Genomic DNA, 22252 nt, shown 5'->3' with positions numbered 1-22252 from the left:
GACGCACCGCTTCTCACTCAACAGCAGAAGCGGCACTGCAGCCCTGTCAAACTTCAGGCCACACAAGTACATGTTCCAACAGACCAACACTTTGTCTAAAGGCCTTAAGCCGCTCGGATCTCTCCTTTTCCAAGAGATTTGACCCTAAATTCTTATTGGACAGATTCTGTCTTCCTTAACACCATCTCCAGCATTGCCAAACATGTCTTCTTCAAATGATCGTGTACCAGATGAGGAACTGAGACCTACAGGTGAGTGAAAGAGCAATACTGCCAGGCACAAAGGGCAATTAAACTTACACTTCTTCCCCCCTTCCATTAACAGAAACAAAAGGGTACAAAGTAGGCGAAAAGAAATCGGTTGCCGAATATAGTCAATTAGATGCAAACGATGAAAGCTTGAATCGTTGGAAAGCAAGTTTAGGAATCACAGGTGAAGGAGGTTCAGCAGGTGATCCTTCAAAACCAAAACTTTCACTGCATTCTCTTGCTTTGGAATCAACTTCAGCTCCGGGTGGTAAAGTTCAATTGGACCTCAGCAATCTCACTCAAGTTCAACTTGATGAAGTGAAAAAATCACCTCTTACGATCAAAGAAGGCGTTGAATATAACGTAGCAATCTCTTTCACTGTCGGACAAGAAGTTTTATCCGGCCTAAAGTACATTCATGTCGTTAAACGGGCAGGCGTTACAGTCGATAAGCTTGAACAAATGATTGGCTCTTATGGTCCTCGTGAAGAACCTTATGTCAAACGCTTCGCTACAGAAGAAGCTCCTTCTGGCATGCTTGCAAGAAGTGGTAACAATACCGTTCGTTCGAGGGTGATCGATGACGACAATAACGTCTATGCCGATTTCACTTGGGTTTTCAAAATTGCCAAAGAATGGTAAACTTCAGCACACAAACAAACAACCCTTATTATCCTTCTCTTTAATCAGTTCCATATCAATTACACTTTTTTTGTCACAGAAGAGAAGAGAAAACGTACAAATTCAATCACAATCACATACAAACACTTTGATAGTGCTTGCTTTGCTCAAAGAGACGAGCAGAGAAAAACAGAGTTGAGGAAAAGAGGTGGAGTAGGAGTATGTATCCATGCTTGATTATTGGTCTCCGTTACTGGCAATTGCCTCTGACGATCCATTTGCAGTTGTGGCCGTTGCTGTTGTCGTATCCCCATTCGTGTGTGTTTCAGAGGTTGCTGCGTTTCCCTCCTTTTTGGGTGATGCAGGAACAGGAGCTGGTGTAGAGGAAGAATCTTCCTTTGCAGGAGCTGGAGCTGGAGTCGATGCAGATGCTGATCCTTCTTTCTTTGTTGCTGGAGCTGAGCTGCCACCGCTGATGCCCATCACTTCACTCCATCGATCGCATAGTTTCTGTGCCCGTTCTTGGAAATGATATACATCATCCTGTGGAACACTTGGCAGTTGTATAATTCTTTTCATCACTTTTCCAATCTTTGTAGAACGTAGCTGATTGATTGTGATTTCGTGATAGGCTTCCACCTGCTTGAAGGTTTTGTCATGCTGTTCCATTTCACTGGCATTGATATGCCCGTCTTTGGGCAAGAAGCCTCTTTGTAGCGTATGACGCCATCCTTTGACCTTTTTCGTTTCTGGATCCATTTCTGCTTCATCTGCTCCCTCCACATCTGCTGAGTCTTTGTGATGATTATGGGTGGATGATGCATGATTGGATGTAGAGCTGGTGGGTGCAACGGATGTCTTCTTCTCTTTTGGTTCGGCTTTTGCTTTTTTCGATGCGGATGGTTTTGGCGCGGATGTGGATTGTTTTCTCTTCTTTACAGGCTGCACTTCTTCATCTTCCTCTCCTTCGTCTGCCAATTCATCTTCGTTTTCATCTGGCTCTTCAGCCTCGCGAACAGCTTCGTTTTGTTCATTATTCCATTCCTTTGGATCCTGTGCAAGCTTGTATGCATTCTTGAGATCAGCAGCGCGCTTGTGAGGGTCACTTAGAAAAGCTTCAATTTCCCTTTTTCCCAGCAGTTTCAAATCTCGATTAGTATTGAATCCATAATCAGCAGCGGGAAAGAAGCGAACGATGTGGTAATGTTTTCCCGGTCTAGCACTTAAGACTGTACGTTTTGGAACATTATCTTCGTGACAAAGGATTCCTGGCCAAGGAGGATAACCTTTAATCTTTCCTAAAACAATATCGCCCGGTTGAAATTGATGTTTGCCTGATCCTTCTTCCCCCATACTATTTGCGGCGGCGTTTCCGTTCTTCTTTCCTACTGCCATGATCCCATGAAAATGTTGGGTTCCTCCTTCGATCCTCTCTAACGCGCTTTTTTTTGATGATGGTGATGGTTGCGGATGCGAAGGATGAATTGGCAGACACAATTCGAGAATGAACGAAATTCAATTTATTCGTTCGCATTGACTTTTGACGCGCCGGTTAAAAGAAATTCAAAGAAACACCAGGCAAAAGAGCCCAAGTCAAGACACGTCGCGCGCGTTAAACTAGGTGGGGATCATGGGTTGAATACCAACAGAGATTTGGCGATTGATCAGTGTACAGCATACATTGACTCGGTCATGGATACATGCTAAGGGGGGATGATGAAAAAGGTGATCATAACTCAAAGATTTGAAAAGAAGACAGATGAATGGACGCATATCTGGTCTCGCAGAAGTCATCTAGGCGTTCTGCAACGTTACTTGCTCCTTCCACGTACCTTTGTCTTTTCTAATCTGTCAGCTTTCTTATTCAATCTACCTGCTGCAGCCACATTTCGATTGCCAGACCAATTCATGCAGCTCGCCAACATTCTTGTAATACAGCCACCGAGGCAAGTTGTACTTCTATCGTACTTTCTATTCCACTCATCTCGATGCAAGTGTAGTGTGTTTGCTAACTCCTTTCTTCCATCGGCTTCCTTACGAATAGCTTTGACTTCTTCTGTAATCTGCTCGTTTGATTTACTAGGTGCAGAAATGACAGCAAAAATTTGCATAAAGCAAAAAAGCAAGAGGAGGATTATTTTCATCCTTGTTTGCTGTTGTTATGAGACGTTGGTTCAGAGAAAATGAATTGTCAGTATATATACCTTGTTTGCAAAGAAAGAATTGCTTGCAGATCGCAACGAATATATGCCCCGATCTTTAAGAGCTTGTGTTATATGCAATTCACGGATTACAAATGCAGTGTTTGTGTTTGACGATGGCAGTATTCAGATTAGTACAGCATTGAGAAATGTAGAAAGTAGAAACTACAAAATAATGAGATATCGTTTGGGAAATATAAATTGGCTAACGATACAGCATCAGTACCTTGTATTCTTCATCGGTGTACAGTGATGAAGAAGAAGTCAATATGATTTGTGCAAAGCAAAAAGCTAAAATGATGATAACACTTTTCATCTGTTCTCACTCGTCAACGAAGACGTGATACTTATACTGCAAGCGGCTCATAATCGTTTGGAATTTGATAAAAAAACACATCTCGTTTGTAATGAAATTTGCATACTCCATCGCTTTCCTGATATGCAAAGGAGCGATAGCCGCGATGGATAAAAGATTACTATGAAATGCAAAATTCGGGGTAAACTCAATTCTTAGATGCAAACAGACTGAGGACTGGTAATTCTCATCTTCTCAGACTCACATTCTACTTTCAAGCTTCATAACTTAAAGCGACTAAAAGCATCCATTACCTCACAGGAACAGAGTGAACTTCTGTATGTACATTTGTTCAGACCTTCGACATCATCTTTCCGGAATTCTTTAATTCTCTCAAAGTGGCCATCACTTCAGTTGAGCCCTTTCCCTGGAGGTTCAATGCCTTTTTCACTTCTTCATCGTTGACCAACATGAAAATGTTGTGTTTCTTTTCATCATCGATGGTGAATTTTCCAGTTGTAACTTTATTGTTTCGAACGAATTCTACCAATTTTTGAATTGCAGGTCTGGAAGGTAAAACGCCTTGAGAGAATGCAACATTGGATTTCGTGTATTCGTGACCACACATCACGACCGTATCGCCCGGTAAAGAAGCCAAAGTTTTGTTTAATGCAGTATCCATCTCTTCTGCCGTTCCTTCAAAGAATCTTCCACAGCCGGAAATGAACAATGTATCACCAGTAAAGACAGCTCTTTGATATTGTTGTTGGTCCACGTTTGTAGATTTGGCTTTTGAATCTTCCAAGAAGAAAGCGGTACTGTCTTGCGTATGACAAGGAGTTGGATAAGTCTTGACATTGATTGAACTTCCTTCAAATAGTGGGAAACTATCACCTTTTCCGACGATCTTGTTCACCTTTTCTACTTGATCACTACCTCCGTAAATGGGTGCTTTAGGATATGCTTTTGCAAAATCACCATTTCCACCTGCATGATCTTGATGATGGTGGGTTGTAATATTTGCAACGACTTCTTCTACTCCGGATGACTTGGCTGCTTCTTGACATTTTGAAAGTGTGAATGGGTCAACCAATGCACCCTTCTTTGGGAATGCTTCATCGATGATCAAATAACCATAGTTATCTTCTCGAAGTGGGATTGGTCTAATGAGCATCTTGTTTACGGTTGAGGTTGAGAATTGGCGAAGAGAGGAAGTTGGTAATAGTTGTTTGCAAGATGTACGCAGAATAGGCGAAATGAAGGACATCAATATATACCTCCTGTTGTCAAAGCAGTAATGGTATTGAGAAGACAAAGAGTGTCGTGTGTGTTTCGTCTTCTCTTTAACCTGCAGGGTGTTCATAACCTCCACCAAGCGGGGAACGCAAGAATACAAAGCGCGGATAAACAGTCTAACGCTTAACCCCGAGAGGAGGAAAAAATAAGTGTTAATAGGAAGATTGTATGCATTCCCTTCGCCATCATCTCATCAATCGGCACAAGATCATGACATCGGTTAGCATACGTGGTGCAAATATCTTGAATGTGCTGAGAGGCAATGGTGCAGCACAGGTATACCGACAACAATCGAGAAAATTGCACGCGGTTTTGTCCAATCGATCAGTTGTACGAGCATCAGGAAAAGATTCCGAGAAATTGATTCAAAATTTAACAACGAACGATGTCAAAAAAGTATCGGATGGACAAGGTCAATTGACTGCATTCCTAAAACCCGAAGGAAGAACGATTGCATTTGCATTTTTATATAGAGTTGGAGAAGATTTATTCTTTGATGTTGATAAAAATGCTTTACCAGACGTTTTAGCCGCGATCAAAAAGTTCAAATTGAGATCAAAGATCACGCTGACTGATGTTAGTCAAGAGATGGATGTCGTTGCACATTGGGCAGGTGATGAACCTATTCAAAACACACTTATATCTATAGCCGATCAACGTGCTCCCGAGATGGGATTTCGATCGATAATACGAAAAGAGGATATTGGCAACACCGCACTTTCTGATCTAAAGGCATACACCGTTCACAGGACCATGCAAGGCATTGCAGAAACATCGCAAGAGATCACAATTGGGGGAATGCCTTTGGAGGAGAATTTGGATCTGATGCATGGTGTGGATTTCCGTAAAGGTTGTTATATAGGACAAGAACTCACTGCAAGAACACATCATACAGGTGTTATACGAAAACGCATCGTACCCGTTTCGCTAGCCGATCATATCGAATCAGAAGTCAGTCAGATACAACATAGAGCAGATTCACGATTCGAACTCGATCAACAACTAGACAATGGCGGAATAGACGTTCGCTCGGAGCCGCTGAATAAAGACCCAGAAAGCGCATCCGGACGACCTTCGAGAGGAAGATCAGCAGGAAAATTACTCTCAGTAGTAGATAATGTCGGCTTGGCGATGTTACGATTAGAGCAAGTCAATCGATGGAATAAAGATCTCACTATGCAAATAACCGGAAAGGATAAACCGATTCACGTTCGGCCATGGATACCTACGTGGTGGCCAGAAAATGTACAGCAACAACAGTGATCACTGCTCTATTAATGTAATAACATGAATGCAATTCCAATTTTGAGCGTGCGAAATCCAGAGTAAGAGAATAATAATAGTACAAAAATATTGTCCTTTTTTTCCGCACTTTTAGTCCAAATCTTCCCATGCTTTTCGAGCAAATCCAGGTGTTCTGGGAGCAGAAGATTGTCCTAAAGTGGGAGATCCAGCTCTTGAACTACGGGCACTCGCTGTTGCGGTAGCAGCGACCGAATTCAAGGTTGAAGGAGGATGAGAAGATGCAGGATGATTTTGCCATGCTGCAAAATAGGAAGAATGCGTTGGGTTTCCTCCTCCTCCATTTTGATTACCGGCGCTAAGAGGATGATCATGATGCATCACACGAGGTGAAAGAACTGATCCTGCTCTACTTCCAGGTCTCGAAAGTGTAAATCCGGCAGCAGTTGTTGCTCCTTGATGATTACCGGCAATGTGTGCCGAATATGCTTTCGGAGAGGTTGGCTGACTCATTGTGATTGGTGTTGTGGAGATGTTGTGATGTCGCATGGGGTATCGGGGTCGAAATTGCCTCCGTTGTGCTAAAGATTGTGGTAATGTAGGCGAAGTCGCCCGAACATTGGTGCGTAGACCTAATGCCAGCCCAAGACGCTGTAGAGGTATGAGCAATGCGGTCACGATTCCATTTCCAGATGAACGTCGGCGACGCCTCCCACTGCGAAACCCATCCGTTTCATCTCCACTACTCTCACTTTCTGCAACTGATGCCAAAGATTCTCCACTTTCTCTCTTTCGCAACACGCCACCGCCTTCTTCCATATCAGCCAACGTATAATCGCCATGGGAAGATTGTCGTTTTGAACAAGGCGAGCGTAAAAAGTCTCGCAACATCGCCCTCCTTTTGACTGCCTTTGCTGATCGTCCACGTAAAACACAACAAAGCATAACAGCCAAAAATGCAATCAAACCGGTCAAAAACATTCCAAGAGCTGGCAATTGCGCATTGCGTCCCGATAAGAGTGCTTCCGAAGGCCTATGGTACGCTGGACTGAAATTGTCTTGCCATGTTCCGCCAACCTGTTGCACTTCCGGTTCTCCATGTACGGGTGCGCTATTTGGGCCATTGGCAGGCAAAGGTGGAATATTTTTACTTGCCTCTAAAACTGCTTTTCCCAATGTCCAACTAACTGCGAGTCCACCAACATCATTCACACTTTGGAACAAATTCTTTTCATCTGCTTTTCCTTGTGCTTCATCAGCGTGTACTCTGCCTTCACCTTCACCACCTGGATCAGTGATTCGTGGAATACCAATTCCTTCATGCAATACTGTCGCCATCCAAGCCGACTTAAAGCATTGCATCTCCAAACGATCTGCTGTAACTTGTTTTCCGAACACAGTTCCATCTTTCAATTGGGATGAGAGTGTGTCCCAAGATGAGCCACAGAATGCTTGAGCAGCCTTTTGGAACGATACGAAATCGTACACGCCTCCCAATTTGAATACATCATTCGAACTGAACCAATATTCAGAAACCCCAATGAAGTGGTTCACACTAAAATCGATCGGAGGCACATGAACACCATGGAAAAGGCATGGAGGTCGACTACATTCTGCTTCTTTGTCAAGAAGCGGTGCAAGAGACTTTAGACATTGATCGAATGATCCAGATCCGACGAGAGAGGGTGAAATTGCAGCAGTTGCGGTGTGGTCCTGAGGTAGCTTGAGTTCTAGTCCTTTTGGCAGACATGGATCAGTTACCGGAGTGGTGGTCAAAGAGGAGGAGGGAACCAAGGAGTTCAGGTATCGATCTCTTGCTTTATTCGTTCCAAAGCCAAGGAAGGTTGTCACGAAAACGTTGTGCACTACATCAGTTCCATCTAGCATACGCAGGGCAACAGGCGTCAAGTCATCCTGCGTATCAGGATTGGCAATCTGTGCAGGTACACTAGGCTCAAATGCGATCTGTGTACTTGCACCGCCCATGTCCAAGAACCCAAATGTACTCTTTCCTTCTGTTCCATCAATTGAAGGCTTGAAATGGAAACCGTCCATAAGGTAATTGATTGCAATCCAACCCAACAATCCTTCTTCTTCTCCTTTGATTACCTGTACGTGCTTCTGACAGCCGCCAATACCCAAATTAAATGGCGTTTTGTCGGAAATGAAGGAACAAGTGTTTTGCAAGACGGCATTTTGTTGATCATCGGGTAATAAACGCATACCCGCAGTTGCGAGAATATAAACGGGTGTATCGGCCATCAGCTCTGGAGGAATGATTTGTTTTGCATGATCAAAAAGAGGTTCTAGATATGAATGCACATCCTGAGGATGACTTCCAAAAGTAGAAAGGCCAGGTTCGACCTTGAGTTGCCAATCCAATCCACTGCCTTCCCATGTTCCTTTTTCTACCGTAGGTAAAACTTTAATCTTTTCACCTTTTTGTTCTCGTTCTGCTCGGTCTACCAATGGATTTTTCCAAGAATACACTTGCATACGTGAACCTGACGAGCCGGCATCAACGATGATTGCATAACGGCGTGCTACGTTCCAAGAGGGAGGCGGAGATTGACGAGCCTCTTGGGATAAATGAGAAGGACCTGCTTCATTTCGAGCAAAAGCAGAAGAGAAGGCATTGTTCGCCGCTTCTCTTCTCGCACTATTCAGTTGATCCATCTTGACACCATCACAAGGAATATTAAATGTAGAAATGATGACGGGAATAGGAAAAGAAAGGGATGTAAGAAGGTTAATGTAACTAAAAACAACACACACACACCGCCTCCTTTCTAAAAAAAAATTCGGGACGCCGGGTCAGTTGTTTACGTGTTATGGGAAACAGATAAAGTGCCGCCAGACAAGATTGATTTTTATATGAAACATAGAATTTCTAAATTTGCCTTTCAGGCGCGATAAAGTGTGCGTCCGTACGTACGTGCTTGCTTGCTTGCTTTTGAGGCTTGCATGCCGTGCCTGTCGAAGGTTGTCCGATTTCCATCCGTTTTTGCGTAAGTATCCGTGATTGATTGGTACCTCTGGCTTAATCCGCGCCACACTACGAAGAAGAAAAGGTGCGCTAAACGTTAGCCTGGCTTAGAGTTTTCTGATAGGATTCTAGAGCGGGGGCAACAAGAAAGGCATTTTAACCGTCTATAATTAGCCTAACCGAAGGGGGGATGGATATTCTTGATTGCAACAGAGAGAAAAAAAATTAAAGCTCCCTATTTCAATTCAATGGACACGCTTGTGAAATTGCATCTCAGCACACACACTACACACGGGGTGGGTAGCGCGATTCAACTTTGCACGTTAAACAGGGCACAAGCGCACACAAACTCACTCACTGGCACACACCTTTTTATCTAGCACACAACATCCCCGCCTACATTATTATTATTATTGGGGTTGATGAAAGGTCAATCTTCCTTTCTCACTTGTTTCATCTAAAAACACATCCAAACAATAATGCAGGTTCCAAGGGAATACAAGATTGTGGTTGTAGGTGGCGGTGGTGTGGGAAAAAGTGCATTGACGATTCAATTCATTCAAAGTCATTTCGTCGATGAATATGATCCAACGATTGAAGATTCTTATCGGAAACAATGTGTGATCGATGAAGAAGTTGCACTTTTGGATGTTTTGGATACGGCAGGTCAAGAAGAATATTCGGCAATGCGAGAACAATACATGAGAACGGGAGAAGGTTTCTTGTTGGTTTATTCAATCACTTCACGTAACAGTTTCGATGAAATTCTCACTTTTCAGCAGCAAATCTTGCGTGTGAAAGATAAGGATTACTTCCCCGTCGTCGTTGTTGCAAACAAGTGCGATTTGGAGTATGAGAGACAGGTTGGCAGTCATGGTGAGTAGAGGATGGTATTGTGGGAGTTATGGAGAATTCATGCTAATCAACCTTCTATTCTCATATTACAGAGGGCCGAGAACTAGCGAAACACTTTGGATGTCGTTTCATCGAAACATCAGCCAAGCAAAGGATCAACGTAGATGAAGCATTCAGCAATCTCGTAAGAGAAATCAGAAGATACAATAAAGATCAAGAAGTTGGCAGACCGGGCGTCGGCGGCGTAGGACCAGCGGGAGGTGAACGTTACCCTACCGAAGATAAACATGATAGCGGATGCTGCCGAGGATGTATGGTACTGTAATAGTGATCTCTAATCGAAAAACACAGATTTTCAACCTGTAAAAACAAAGTGAAGAGGTAACGAAAGCTTTAAGTGGCTTACTCTTCCGTTTTAATGAATGAAAAAACACACACTCACACATTGGGCTATGAAATTCATGCAAGATCTTTCAACACACATCCACTATCATAGAGCACTTACATTTGCCATCCGCCCCTCTAAACTCAATGCACACCACCCTTTCGCTTCATCTCAACACCCAAATACCTACGGTCACCAACCATATCATCGCATGTTTCAATCTGTTTTGAGCGTTTCGCTCAATTATTTTTATATATACTTTCTTTTTCATTCTCCCCACACTTGCTATATTTTAACGTGATTTTTCTCTTATTACTCTTCTTCTCTTTTGTAGACTCATACGTTCAAGGTGATTCTTTTCATGATTTTTATTTGTGCGTGCGTGTGTATGTGAGGTAAAAATACATCTTAATTGTACATGATGACTATGAATCGGTAATCATCTTTTTGGCTTCCGTACTTCCCGGTTCGACCGGAAGCGTGTGTTTGCCTTGAAACAGCTCACTGGTCAATTGTGGCTGAAGGACAAAAGTTTCTGATAGATGCGAAGAAGTTGATAAAGCTAATTGAACGATGCTCTCAATTTGCTTTTGTAAAGTGGTTGAGGAGGCAGTAATTTTCATAGATTCCGTTTCCACTACGCCTTGTTCTTGGTCCAATTGTACCCGCAATGCCATCCTTTCAGGCGTGCCACGAAATTGATGCAAAAACGGTGCTGGAGTAGGTGACTTTGAACCAAGCTTGACAGCCTCTTCTCCTTCTTCCATTTTGACGTCTCCTTCTTGCTTCACTTCTTTTTCCGCTTCCTCTTCTTCCTCTTTCACAGCCAAGCCTCCATTTTCCACAATCTCCTCATCCACTCCACCAATCATGATTTCCTCAAAACTGCCAAAATGAGCTTCCAAGAAAGCAGCAAGTTGCTCTGCTCTTGAGAGCGTATCAACATGATCAGCCATTGGATGATCTCCTTGATGGTGATCATGATCATGATTGGTTTCAGATACGGTTGCTCGCACACTGGCGGGCATTCCTTCGATTCCCAACAATAAAGCCAAACAGCTATCGGCAACCATGTCATTTGCCGTTCCGCTCTTCCATTCCAGCAAATACTCAGAAGAGCTTTCTAACGATTGCTTGAGATCCAACACATCCATAATCCGAATCGTACGCTTTCCTTCCAAATCCACACCTTCCACTAATTTGCCAAACATGCCTTGCAAGTGATACACAACCAAAGACCAGCCAACATGAATGGCAACTCGCTGTCGCTGAATGATTGTACTCGTGCTCAACCCCGTAAAATCCAACAAATCTTCCGGGTCCAGAATCGTAAAGGCGAAATCCTTACTGATCAATAGACCAGACAATAAATCACCCTGTTTGGGCGTTTTGGCTGCAATTCTTCCAATCGCTTTTGCAGTTCTTTCTCCTCGAAATTTGATCTTCAGAGTTTCGCAATTTCGCGGTGTATGAATCTTGATATCTTCCGCTCGATCGGAGAACTTTCCTTGCAAGGCACGCTTGAGTTGATTCATGTTGTTCTGTTCTCCATGTACAAGAACAATGTGTTGCGCTTTAATCTCTTCGATGAATTTACTGTTTTGCGTATAGTCAACGTGAGCTGAGAATGAGATATAGTCCACCGACATTTCCAGCGGGATCCTTTGACCAGCCAGACTCATAATCTCATCAGGTTCTTTGAGAATACTCCTTGCCATTGTTCCCTCGACCGAGTAACCTGTAACAATCAAACCGTTCCGTCTATCGGGTGCCCATCTCTCCAACAATTCTCGTGATACACCACTTTGCATGAAACCGGGACTTGCCATCATCACACATGGTCCTCGATCGTCAAATTTGTCCAAGCTTCGTAGATTGGAAACGTGCTTGAAGACGAAAGGGTTATCACGTCTATTGAATCGTGTTCGGATGTGTTCATTCATTGTGTGGATATATGTTTGGTAAATTCCGATACACTTTCGTGCCAATGCTGAAGCGTAGTAGATCGGAATCGAATGCAAATCCGGATGTTGTGACCAATATTCATCTAGCAACAGCAGCAACTCTTGTGCTCTTCCAAGAACGAAGACCGGTAGTAACACTCTACCACCTCTCTTGACGATTGCATGCACCGAATCTGTGAAGCGCTCCTCTTTCTCTAAACGGGGTTCTAGACTTTGTGTGCCGTAAGTTGATTCGCAAATGAGAATGTCAGGTCGAATCGGCGGTATCTCTGCTTGTACCAGATGTCGATCCTCTTCCCGACTAAAGTCGCCTGTATACAAGATCTTCAAACCTGCGATTTCGATCATGAACATGCATGCTCCCAAGACATGTCCGGCATGATAAGGCGTAAAGTGTAAACCACCTCCGACGGCCACATCTTGATGATAGTCAACTGCTTGAATCTTTCGCCAAGAAGCCAACATTTCTTCTTCGTCGAACAATTGATCATCTGCACCTGAGCTTGACATTCTGACGAAATCTTGCATAAGGAAACGATAAACAGCTTTGGTAGGATGGGTCATGTACACCTTTCCTTTTCCATCTTGAAAGTTTGTCTTTTCCATCACATAGGTAAGAGCGGCAGCATGATCAAGATGAAAATGTGTGATCAATAGTGCATCAACCGTACTCCAATCCAATTCATCTATGAATGGCAAAGCAGCAATACCTTGATAGGCAGGATGAACGCCTGCATCGCAAACTACCGTCTTTCCTTTATAACGTAAGACACAGCAACTTCTTCCTACCTCTTGACCTGCCCCTAACATTTCAATCTGTAATTCATCCGATCCATCACCGCCATTGAGGATCTGAATCGCCATTTTTACCAGTGTACAAGGATGATCGCTGAAGGATAAAGAAAGTGGTACTCAGCAATCTTCCAAAAACTATAAACGCGTGCATACAATCAGACGCTTCAAAAAATAAAGACACTAAATGAGCTATAAAAACAACTTGTACAAGAACTATGCTTGATGATTATGAGCGACGTTGTGAGAACTTGAAGATTGTTGCTCGATGTCTTTGATTGCACCATCAGCTTTAAAGTACTTCATTGCATGTTCAACTCTTTTATTGTTGTGCATTTCTGCCATCTTTCTAGCAATAAAGCGTTTTGGAGGAAAATGACTCTTTTCTTGTCTGTTTTCCCACTTCTTTTGATCAGCTGCATGCTCTTCATTCTTCTTTGACGCTTTTTGCAAGGCTTTCTGCAATTTTTCTTTGTCTTTATCAGCCGCAAAGACTAACGTGGTGAAGATTAGGATAGATACAATTGTGAAGCACATATGTGCACAACGCATCTTGAAAAGATTGATTGAGTGGCTTGCCCAGTATTAAGGAGTAGTACAGAAGCAAGCTACAGATTGCCACTTTGCGCATCTTATATACCTTGTCATGCAATCATTGCCAGAGATTCATAATTTTATTCGGGCCTTTCACAGCCATTGTAGTGATTTGCGTGTGGCCAGACGGGGATCTACGTACGGTGAGATACACAAAAAGGCATTTTGGTCACGAGACATAGCCTTTAGAAATATGAACAATCTTTATGGAATGCGCAGGCGGTGAAGGTGAAGGCAGAGTGCACGCTGATGAAGCACAAGGAAAAGCAGACGAAAAGAATCTGTTCCAAAGTGTGAATGAAGTTGGTAGACTTGCGATTAGTTGGACATTGGGAAAAGCAGTTTTAGAGGCAAGTAAAATATTCTACCTTTGCCTGCCAATGGCCTAAATAGCGCACCCGTATATGGCGAACCGGAAGTGCAACAGGTTGGTGGAACGTGGTAAGACATGGAAGAACTTGATTCGGATTCGCATGCTGTCATTGTCTTGACCTTGAGCTTGAGCATGTTAAAACAAACTTCATTCTCTCTGCTTGTTTATCCGAAATGTCTTTTAATTTATCATTCAGTGTCATCAGCCGTCTACGAAAGTCGAGCCAAATCTTCTCTTGTTCCGTAAGGGCTTTAAACATGATTTGCTTTCCTCCTGGAGCGCAACTTTGACCGAGTGTGTTTGTTAAATACTCCCTGATACGATGAACGCTTTCGCTTTCGTCAGGAAAACCAAATTGTACTACCCTGTATAAATTTCTAAGGAGTATGCTTGGCGGTCTACTTGAATACAGAAAGCTATAATTATCAAGATCGACCACTAGAAGATGAGTCTTGGCCTCACCAGCAGCCCCTTCCCAGAGGATTTCGATGTTGTCACCCGAGCCCTATCGTAAAGTCGGATTCAATTCAGGTCCAATGAACTGATCCGGATCGATGAGCAATTGCTTCAACTTTAGTTCTACCGACCCACTAAACCAGTATATTTTATCATCTTTCGACGGGTTCCCATCGTCGTCCTTCATTTAGCAACGGAAGTGGGGTAACCAAACGTTTTTGAACCACAGCCTTTCAAGAGTAAACGATGCTAACTAATGCAACAGAGGCTGATTTTACGGTCAAAAATTAAGGTGTGATGAGCATCGTGGAATTCAATTAATCTTCATGGCTTTTATTATGCTGTCAGGTGATTTACACCCACTAAGCTTCGTGAGGTAATCGATTCTTTTTTGCAGCTTGGTGATTACGAAGAGTATCGTCCATTTTACCTGCTTTCACATCAAATTCACGCCCTTTCTGAGCATAATGCTCAGTCTGCTTTTTGGCATAATTGTGCAAAGGCTTTAAAGAATCATTTAATAAGATTGTTCTCCAAAAAAGTTCCATGTCCATAGCGTTTTGTAATTGCTTATCACTCTGTTTCACTGCTTTTTTAAGTTTTCGTTCGTCATTAGGATGAAGGTTGCCAGAGAGAAAGGCGACTGGGATAAGCTACACTAAACACAACAATAACAAAATGCCAGCTCTCATATTCCTTGTTATAATCTGCATTCCTGAAATGTGCATTCTTTTCATTGTAAGGCGCCTTTCATAGCCACAGCTTTCTTATGCCAGCAACACCGCGGGAACTGATACAATACAACGAGTGCCCCTAGTTTAATGTCCTTCTTCACTCTCTGGAGGAGTCAATAGCCCCAGATGCTGTGTTGAATGGGTACTGCCCTAAAATCTTCTCCGTGATATAATTGACTAATCCTTGATAGCTCTCTTATCGACTTCTATAGGCTCTATTCTGGTAAATTCAGTCCTTTTCAAAGACATCCTGTCTGAATGTAGGATCAACCTCCTTGAAGGTTTATTACCGGTAGGCATTGTCACCGTGGCTCTAGCTCGATCTCTCGCACCTTCTTTCAAAGCCTTTACGACTCTAGCGAGTGGAGGGCCAGCCAATGTCAGAGTTAGTAGCTGTTGCATGAGGATGATCATCAGAATCGAATTCATTGTAGGGGATAGATGTCATATTCAACAAATAAGAGAAATCAGCTTTTCCATTCCACTTATATACCATCACGATTTGTAAAAGAATGCATTTACTCGAATTTTTGGACACGGGTCTTTGATCACTCTAATGCGCCCCATCGATTATTCAAAGCCTCGGCAATTGATTCTAGGCTGTTTTTGGCAGTCATGCATCGGATGCTGAGACGCGTCGTGCTTGGTTGACTTAGCTCCACTCGGGAGAATACACACACATACAGTATTGGCCCACACAAAAGGCCAAACTTCCGTGCCCTGAGAGCATTGAGTTAAAAAAGAAGATTGGCAAAATTGCCTGGGAAACCGGGAGAGAATTGTTGAGGCTTTTGTTTTTTAATGCAAGTTCATTTTACTTACCCATTCAATTCCCACAATATCAAGCAATCCCAATTCACACTCCGCTACCCTCATCTGCTCCCGGTCACCTTTTCCAGATAACCTCCTATTCCGATCGGATCCCACTCTATTGCTCAAAATGGCACCCACAGCTGTGCAAAATGGTGGTAGTGCCGGACAAGAATTGAGCAAGGCAATAGATGAAATCGGCGTTCAATTAACTCTATCAAAAGATGTTCTCGATAAAATCCTCGAAAGGTTTCATGAAAGAATGTTTCATGGACTTGCAAACGATAATCAAAATATGTTGATGATACCAACTTTCGTTACCGGTGTTCCAGATGGAAGTGAAAAAGGTACATATTTAGCATTGGATTTAGGTGGAACAAACCTACGTGTTTGCGAAGTCATCCTAGACGGAAAAGGAAGCTTTACGATGAAACAACAAAAGTATAAAGTTTCAGATGAACTCAAAAGAGGAAAAGCAAAGACTTTGTTCACCTTTATTGCACAAAGCGTAAAGACCTTTTTGGAATCTGAGAGTAAGACCGGTTCAGCTTCGTCTGGCGAGGAACTGCTTTTGGGATTCACGTTCAGCTTCCCGTGCGAACAGACTGCAATCGATCAAGGAACACTGATCAAATGGACAAAAGGATTCGATGCAGATGATGCAATCGGACAAGAAGTTGTTGGATTATTACAAAGCTGTCTGAATGAATTGGGAGTAAAAGTACGTGTGAATTCGCTCGTGAACGATACAGTCGGTACATTGCTAGCACACGGATATCAATCCAAAGGACCGGCTTTGTTGGGAGGTATCTTTGGAACTGGTACAAATGGCGCTTATGTTGAGCTACGGAAAAACATCACAAAGTTGCAAGTGGATGATCCATTAGAACCTGCTCCAACATACATGATCGTGAATGCTGAATGGGGAGGTTTTGACGATGAACGTGCAATTTTGCCTGTTACGCCTTTTGATAATCAAGTGGATCGGGAAGCAATTCGACCTCGCCATCACGCTTTTGAGAAGATGATCAGTGGAATGTATCTAGGTGAAATTTCGCGTATGATAATCTTATCCCTTGTGGACAGATTATTGCTATTCAAGGGATTCTCTTCCGTCAAAATGAACACTCAATATGCTTTCGACACAGCGTACATGTCCGCCATCATGGACGATAAGAAGGATGCCTCGGATAATAGTTCACCAACATACAAAGTTCTAGCAGAGACTATGGAGATCAAACCGGAGAATATCAGCGCAGAGGATATCAAGGCTGTGAGAAGGGTATGTGATATTGTCGGAAAACGTGCTGCAAGATTGAGTGCGGTTGCAGTCGCAGCAGTGATCAAACATCATCAAGAAGAAGTTTCGCCCGATAATAAGGAAGAGGTGTACAACTTGGGTGTAGACGGATCTGTTGTGGAATATTTACCAAACTTTTTGGATTGGGTAAGAGAAGCATTACGCGAAATGGTTGGAACGGAAACAGAGAAAAAGACAAAATTCGGCTTTGCCAAAGATGGAAGTGGTATCGGAGCTGCTTTATGCGCTCTACAGGCCAGTAAACAAGAAAAAGATCATCATCATCCTCATTTGCACAAGAATTAAAAAATCGCAAATTAACCGTAAAAAGCTGCTTGCATTGCTGTTGTATGTATTCGAATTCTTTGAAATTATTATTACGATATCTCAACGGATCAAATTGATTTAGTCATTCTCGCATTATGTGAAAAAATAAGTACAGTACATTCTCGCAAAAACAAACATCATAATTCGTCATGTCTATGGGTTGCTTGCGGTTGATTGTCTATTGCTGAAGTTGTTGCTACCACATTTGCATCCAATCTTCCTTCTTTTTCCAACTTTCTAGCCACTTCGGCAACTTCTTCGTCCAAAGGAGTCCATTCTGGTATCTGTCTTCGAGCACGATCAAGTTTGGGTTCATGTGTTTTTGGATTACTACAGAGATCAATACTCTTTGCATCATCATACCATGACCGACTACACCAAGTTTCACACCAAAGCCATTCTTTGTCCAACGAAAAGATTGGAACGTTGTGAATCATGCTCGCCACCAGATCTTGATCTAAGTTACTTAATGAATTTGGATCTGCACTCAAGGCTTGATAATGTCCGCGTAATTTATCACCAGCTGCCACTAATCTGAATCTGTTCAAATCAACGACGAATAAAGCAGAGATCGGATAAGGTTTTCCGCGCAAGAACTTTTCCCAATATCCCGTTTCCCAAAATCGGAAATTGTCCATATCGATCGAATCATTACCCATTGGCGGGAAACCATAAGGAGCGCCATGCAGATCGGTTTCGACAAGCTCCAATAAATCAGCACGAACGATTTGATCGGCATCAACAAAGATGACCTTTTGAAGATCCAACGGGAACAATACATCCAAGAAGAGTACCTTCATACCCCAAATCGAACGTTGCTTTTCACTTTGTCCACGTAACCAGTGTGGCCAGGCATACGTAACAAGCTCGTAGTCGAAATTGTACTCTTTTGCCAAGAGTGGAATGAATCTTTTGAAAGAGGGAGATAAGAAGTTTTCAATGAACCAAAATTTAACCGATGCTTTCGTATGTTTCAAGGTTGACAGAATCATGATGTACGTCATTCTTTCGTACAAATGCCCGCTTGCGACTGTGAAAACATTCACTTGGGCTGATGAGCCTCCCGTAATACTTGATGAAGCAGATGAGAAAATGCTTTGTGCTCGCTGTAGGATGCTTCCGGGAGAGATTCCGGATTTACTATCGCCGTTCTGTGTTGAGGCTTCACCGTCTTCTACCAGCTGCTCCTTCTCTTTGCCGTTCTTCTTGCTCATTCTTGGGAAAATCGTCAAGCCTTGAAAAGTGTTGAGTATGATCTCATCTCCCGTTTCCTCAACTGTTGGACTATCCCAGCCTGCATTTCCTACACTGATCATATCAAAAAGCTCAGAACTTCGACCATTACGGATTCGCAAACGGTATACGCCTGGAGCAGCACGGAATTGAAAGTATGCCAAATTGGCCATCACAATCGTGTCAAGTGTTTGTGTGCCATCCAAAGATTCTAGCACTAATTGCAGACCACGAGGTACGCTTTTGCTTTTGTCATCACGAACATGACCTTCTATCAGGACATACTTTAATTCGTATACCGCTCGAACGGTAGGCGTGACGGCATCGCGTAATCGAATGTTGTCTAGATCGTAGATCGCATCAACAGGCATAGTGAGCCAGGTAGGTGGTGCATCTAGACCCATTGTCAGGACAGCTTCATTTGGCATGTCATTGAACGTTAGTGATGAAGATAGGACTTGGCCTTGTGGATTGAATTGAAGTTGACTTGGCGTACTGTCTCGGTAGTATCGTTTGAGAGGGACTTCCGTTACATTTTGCTTTGGATTCAAGATCACGCGGACGTAAACATCTGGTTGCGTTGCCAACATTGAAAGGACCCCGCTCCATTGCTGTACTGACTTGCCTAGCGGGTTCACCAGGACAGAAAAGCGAAGAGCAGATGAATTGCGATCACCAAAAGAGAATGAGAATTGTTCCGCTTCGATAGCATCCATGATAGTTGACCGTGCTGTGGAAGAAGAGACAAAGAAACCTTGCTTACTCTTTTCCACAAAGTTGGCTGAGTGAACAATCGAAGAGACTGCGACCGTCTGCCAAGGATCTTGCCCTTCGCTCGGGATGCTGTCTACTTTTGCTTTTTCTTGCTTGATCAAAGCTTCAAAGTCTGTTTGTGTGAACTCGCTTGGATCAAGATTGTACAAGAGCCTGCCATTGATCAAAATGCCAAATGTGCCATCATTCTGCCCCAGGCCAAATGACGACAAAGACAATGACCCAAGTCGAAATTCTTGTGTTTCACTCAAAGTGGAAAGGATGTCAAAAAGCTTCTTTCCTCTCTCTGATTCAACATCCCCAACCTGCCAGACAGCCAAAGAGGACGCTTCTGGGCCGGTAGAAAGTGCGTTACGACACACCACACCAATCTCTCCTGTCAATTCGATTGCTTTTGTCTTGATTGGACCTTCCTCAGGTGGAAAGAGAAGAATGCTTCGCGCCGTGTGAGTTGTCGGCAAGTCATAGAAGAATGTTGACACATCAGTCTCTTCATCATTGATTTCACCATAATAGATCAACTTTGCCAATGATTGCAGTTGAATGGCAACCACTTGATGTAATATTTGTAAAAGCTGAGGATGGAATGGCATCAATTGACCATTAACAAATACTGTTCCGGTAGCAGTTTCATCTGCACGTAATCTCTTCGTCCACTTTGCCGCTTTTTGTCGCTTAAGGGAAATCGATTCTGTTGATTTAAGTAGCTCTTCCCGCTCAGTCGATGTCGTATGAAGCATTTTATCCAATTCTTCTCCAGCACGTCTGACATTGACTTTATCGCTTTGAATTTGTTGAGCGGCAAACGCAACCCTGCGAAGATATTTGGCCGTATCAGTGGGTCCGAGTTGCTCTAGAGCAAGCCAAAACAAATCGGCAAGCTGCGAAGATTCTGGACTTGACGAGAGAAATGGAACGATACCCCATCGAATAGCAACCTTGCTACTGGCCATTTGAACAGTCTCGGAGAGGAACTTCACCGCATCTACCTGACGCAAATCAAGTGCGAGGATAACGTTGAAGACATTCCGCCTGATCTGTGGGAAGCTTCCTGGGTACATCGGTCTCAACAGAGATGCCAATTCTACAGGCCAGAATCCATACCGTTGATCATCCAGATCTTCCAAGTCATTCCAGTAGCTAATTGCGCCGACTGTATCATTGTCACCGTCTTTTCTCTCGATTCGATCACTTGCATCGAAGAAAGGAGGAGGGGCAGAATCATCAGTAGTATAAGCGCTTGAGACTTCCGCCGATGTTAGAAGCTCGAAGGCTTGTTGATTGGAAAGATTGAGCAAGGTGAAAGATTGCATGAGTGTACGTTCATTGCGCATGGCTGCAAGCAAGCCGAAGGCTTGGAATTCCTTTCCACTCATTGATCTGCCGTTCATCCAGACATCTTCTCCTCCTGCTTCGATGCGTGTCATATGGAGCATCTCCATCTCTTCTAAAAATTCAGATTTGGGCGCATCTGCGCTTCTTGCTAAGGCGACAGCGTGCGAAGGAAAGTCTTGCGAGAGTTGATGGAGTGCTCTTAGTGGATCCGAGCTCTTCATGATGTTGTATGCTGCTTTAAAGCCTATTGAGCTGATCTCTTCCTTTGACAAGTTACCCATACTCTGGGTTTGATCATCTGCAGTGGCATGAAGTTGCTTGTTGAGCCAATCACGATCTTGAACATCGGCAGATTGCAAAGCATCTTCCGGAACAGTGTGCGACTCTGTGGTACGCCCATCTGCTTCGACCAATTTACGATCATCGATCACGAGATAGTCGACCTTTTTGAGATCCAAGTAAGCCCCGTAGCCTGGAAGAGTTTCATCTCCCAAATGCTTCGAAGGCTTCCATCGCAAGATATACTGCAGAGGAGCATGGTCTGGTCTGGAGCCGAGAGTATATTCTGTCAAACGATGGTGTAATGGCCAAAAGTTGCTCGTGTATGGATCCGCATACAATATTGCTATAGGGCCAGACTTTGATCCGGTCTTGAGGACATGATCGGAGGCAGTGATGGGCGGAAATGGCTGAAAATCATTCTTGTGACCGGTGAAAGCTTCAAATGCTTCTATCAGTTCGGCATCGGTACAAATCACCTTTCCCTCAAAGTCTACCCAACTTCCACATTCCTCTTCGGACTTTTGTCTGCTTGCATGTCTATCGAGAACACCACTTGTTTGATACAGTTGCCAAAATGCTGAAATCTTTGGCACTTGTGTTCTTAGAGCTAGTGAAGTATTCCAATTGAGCTCTTGTGCGAGAGTTGGGAGCATATGATGTTGGCTAATAACATTTTGAGCACGTCGAAAGACATCTTCGTCCGTTGCATCAATCAAGGATATCGGTTCGTAGTCGCCTTCATGATTTCTGGGATTGACGTTCAAAACCCAAGGATTCAATAAATGATTGATCAAATCAAAGAATGCATCTCCGTTTTCTTCGTGAACAGCTTCCAAGATCTCCAAAACGAGCGGTGGACTGGGCCATGGTGATCGTAATTGAACTTGAACAGGTGGTGAGTGGGGCTGCGACGATGAGACAAACGCACTAATTGCCAAAAACAGCAATATAACCGAGACCAGCATTTGTTCTGACCATACCTTTTGCTGGAAAGTGTTGGTTGTCTGTTCCGCACACGCTAATTGATGGCTGCTGTGTGTTAATTCTGGAAGATTATCATTGGTTAGCGTGCACGCAGGCGTAGGCGTAAAGAAAGTCAATCAGTCCAGCCTGCCAAACATAAGCGCGCAAAAGTCAACTCTCTGCTTT

General features: G+C 43.3%; 12 protein-coding genes across 12 annotated transcripts; 5 read left to right on the top strand and 7 right to left on the bottom strand.

Moving 5' to 3' along the window:
• Positions 1 to 202: 202 nt before the first annotated feature.
• FA14DRAFT_165432 (rho GDP-dissociation inhibitor) lies at positions 203 to 890 on the top strand (the record flags this gene model as incomplete). Its single annotated transcript, XM_025499955.1, has 2 exons — positions 203 to 251; positions 325 to 890. 2 exons carry the CDS (start codon positions 203 to 205, stop codon positions 888 to 890), a joined length of 615 nt encoding a protein of 204 aa, XP_025352827.1.
• A 336-nt stretch (positions 891 to 1226) lies between these two features.
• FA14DRAFT_113629 (Tudor/PWWP/MBT) lies at positions 1227 to 2198 on the bottom strand (the record flags this gene model as incomplete). The annotated part of the gene is made up of 1 exon (XM_025496017.1): positions 1227 to 2198. A coding segment is annotated over one exon (972 nt), but the record flags the coding sequence as incomplete, so codon positions are not given.
• Positions 2199 to 2513: 315 nt separating this feature from the next.
• On the top strand, positions 2514 to 3159 carry FA14DRAFT_74973 (uncharacterized protein). Its single transcript, XM_025502821.1, has one exon. It carries the CDS (start codon positions 2583 to 2585, stop codon positions 3054 to 3056), a length of 474 nt encoding a protein of 157 aa, XP_025352825.1. The 5' UTR covers positions 2514 to 2582; the 3' UTR covers positions 3057 to 3159.
• Positions 3160 to 3717: 558 nt separating this feature from the next.
• Positions 3718 to 4539, bottom strand: FA14DRAFT_181209 (Metallo-hydrolase/oxidoreductase; the record flags this gene model as incomplete). The annotated part of the gene is made up of 1 exon (XM_025501073.1): positions 3718 to 4539. The coding sequence occupies one exon, from the start codon at positions 4537 to 4539 to the stop codon at positions 3718 to 3720; it is 822 nt and encodes a 273-aa protein (XP_025352824.1).
• A 310-nt stretch (positions 4540 to 4849) lies between these two features.
• On the top strand, positions 4850 to 5974 carry FA14DRAFT_161920 (Aminomethyltransferase folate-binding domain-containing protein). Its single transcript, XM_025499345.1, has one exon. The coding sequence runs from the start codon at positions 4872 to 4874 to the stop codon at positions 5922 to 5924; it is 1053 nt and encodes a 350-aa protein (XP_025352823.1). The 5' UTR covers positions 4850 to 4871; the 3' UTR covers positions 5925 to 5974.
• Positions 5975 to 6713: 739 nt separating this feature from the next.
• Positions 6714 to 8579, bottom strand: FA14DRAFT_125792 (uncharacterized protein; the record flags this gene model as incomplete). The annotated part of the gene is made up of 1 exon (XM_025496721.1): positions 6714 to 8579. A coding segment is annotated over one exon (1866 nt), but the record flags the coding sequence as incomplete, so codon positions are not given.
• A 306-nt stretch (positions 8580 to 8885) lies between these two features.
• FA14DRAFT_137457 (24 kDa ras-like protein) lies at positions 8886 to 10495 on the top strand. The gene is made up of 2 exons (XM_025497038.1): positions 8886 to 9765; positions 9837 to 10495. The coding sequence occupies exons 1-2, from the start codon at positions 9369 to 9371 to the stop codon at positions 10067 to 10069; spliced, it is 630 nt and encodes a 209-aa protein (XP_025352821.1). The 5' UTR covers positions 8886 to 9368; the 3' UTR covers positions 10070 to 10495.
• FA14DRAFT_161919 (Metallo-hydrolase/oxidoreductase) lies at positions 10485 to 12980 on the bottom strand. Its single transcript, XM_025499344.1, has one exon. It carries the CDS (start codon positions 12955 to 12957, stop codon positions 10555 to 10557), a length of 2403 nt encoding a protein of 800 aa, XP_025352820.1. The 5' UTR covers positions 12958 to 12980; the 3' UTR covers positions 10485 to 10554.
• A 112-nt stretch (positions 12981 to 13092) lies between these two features.
• FA14DRAFT_161918 (uncharacterized protein) lies at positions 13093 to 13470 on the bottom strand. The gene has a single exon (XM_025499343.1). It carries the CDS (start codon positions 13435 to 13437, stop codon positions 13102 to 13104), a length of 336 nt encoding a protein of 111 aa, XP_025352819.1. The 5' UTR covers positions 13438 to 13470; the 3' UTR covers positions 13093 to 13101.
• A 1442-nt stretch (positions 13471 to 14912) lies between these two features.
• Positions 14913 to 15477, bottom strand: FA14DRAFT_161917 (uncharacterized protein). Its single transcript, XM_025499342.1, has one exon. The coding sequence runs from the start codon at positions 15469 to 15471 to the stop codon at positions 15220 to 15222; it is 252 nt and encodes an 83-aa protein (XP_025352818.1). The 5' UTR covers positions 15472 to 15477; the 3' UTR covers positions 14913 to 15219.
• A 165-nt stretch (positions 15478 to 15642) lies between these two features.
• FA14DRAFT_74889 (putative glucokinase) lies at positions 15643 to 17697 on the top strand. The gene has a single exon (XM_025502819.1). It carries the CDS (start codon positions 15983 to 15985, stop codon positions 17456 to 17458), a length of 1476 nt encoding a protein of 491 aa, XP_025352817.1. The 5' UTR covers positions 15643 to 15982; the 3' UTR covers positions 17459 to 17697.
• On the bottom strand, positions 17656 to 22002 carry FA14DRAFT_113853 (uncharacterized protein; the record flags this gene model as incomplete). The annotated part of the gene is made up of 1 exon (XM_025496023.1): positions 17656 to 22002. A coding segment is annotated over one exon (4347 nt), but the record flags the coding sequence as incomplete, so codon positions are not given.
• Positions 22003 to 22252: the final 250 nt, after the last annotated feature.

The sequence above is a fragment of the Meira miltonrushii genome, assembly GCF_003144205.1.
Source record: "Meira miltonrushii strain MCA 3882 unplaced genomic scaffold FA14scaffold_4, whole genome shotgun sequence".
Taxonomy (NCBI): Eukaryota; Fungi; Basidiomycota; class Exobasidiomycetes; order Exobasidiales; family Brachybasidiaceae; genus Meira; species Meira miltonrushii.
Note: the sequence above shows the minus strand (reverse complement) of the source record. Positions and strands in the feature narration are given on the sequence as shown.

Bases quoted from the DNA above. Each gene is read 5' to 3' on its own strand.
- FA14DRAFT_161919 (XM_025499344.1), bottom strand. From the start codon at position 12,957: ATGGCGATTCAGATCCTCAATGGCGGTGATGGATCGGATGAATTACAG.
- FA14DRAFT_161920 (XM_025499345.1), top strand. From the start codon at position 4,872: ATGACATCGGTTAGCATACGTGGTGCAAATATCTTGAATGTGCTGAGA.
- FA14DRAFT_137457 (XM_025497038.1), top strand. From the start codon at position 9,369: ATGCAGGTTCCAAGGGAATACAAGATTGTGGTTGTAGGTGGCGGTGGT. The intron at 9,766-9,836 runs GTGAGTAGAGGA...CTCATATTACAG, and splicing joins GAGACAGGTTGGCAGTCATG to AGGGCCGAGAACTAGCGAAA.
- FA14DRAFT_161917 (XM_025499342.1), bottom strand. From the start codon at position 15,471: ATGAATTCGATTCTGATGATCATCCTCATGCAACAGCTACTAACTCTG.
- FA14DRAFT_74973 (XM_025502821.1), top strand. From the start codon at position 2,583: ATGATGAAAAAGGTGATCATAACTCAAAGATTTGAAAAGAAGACAGAT.
- FA14DRAFT_161918 (XM_025499343.1), bottom strand. From the start codon at position 13,437: ATGCGTTGTGCACATATGTGCTTCACAATTGTATCTATCCTAATCTTC.
- FA14DRAFT_74889 (XM_025502819.1), top strand. From the start codon at position 15,983: ATGGCACCCACAGCTGTGCAAAATGGTGGTAGTGCCGGACAAGAATTG.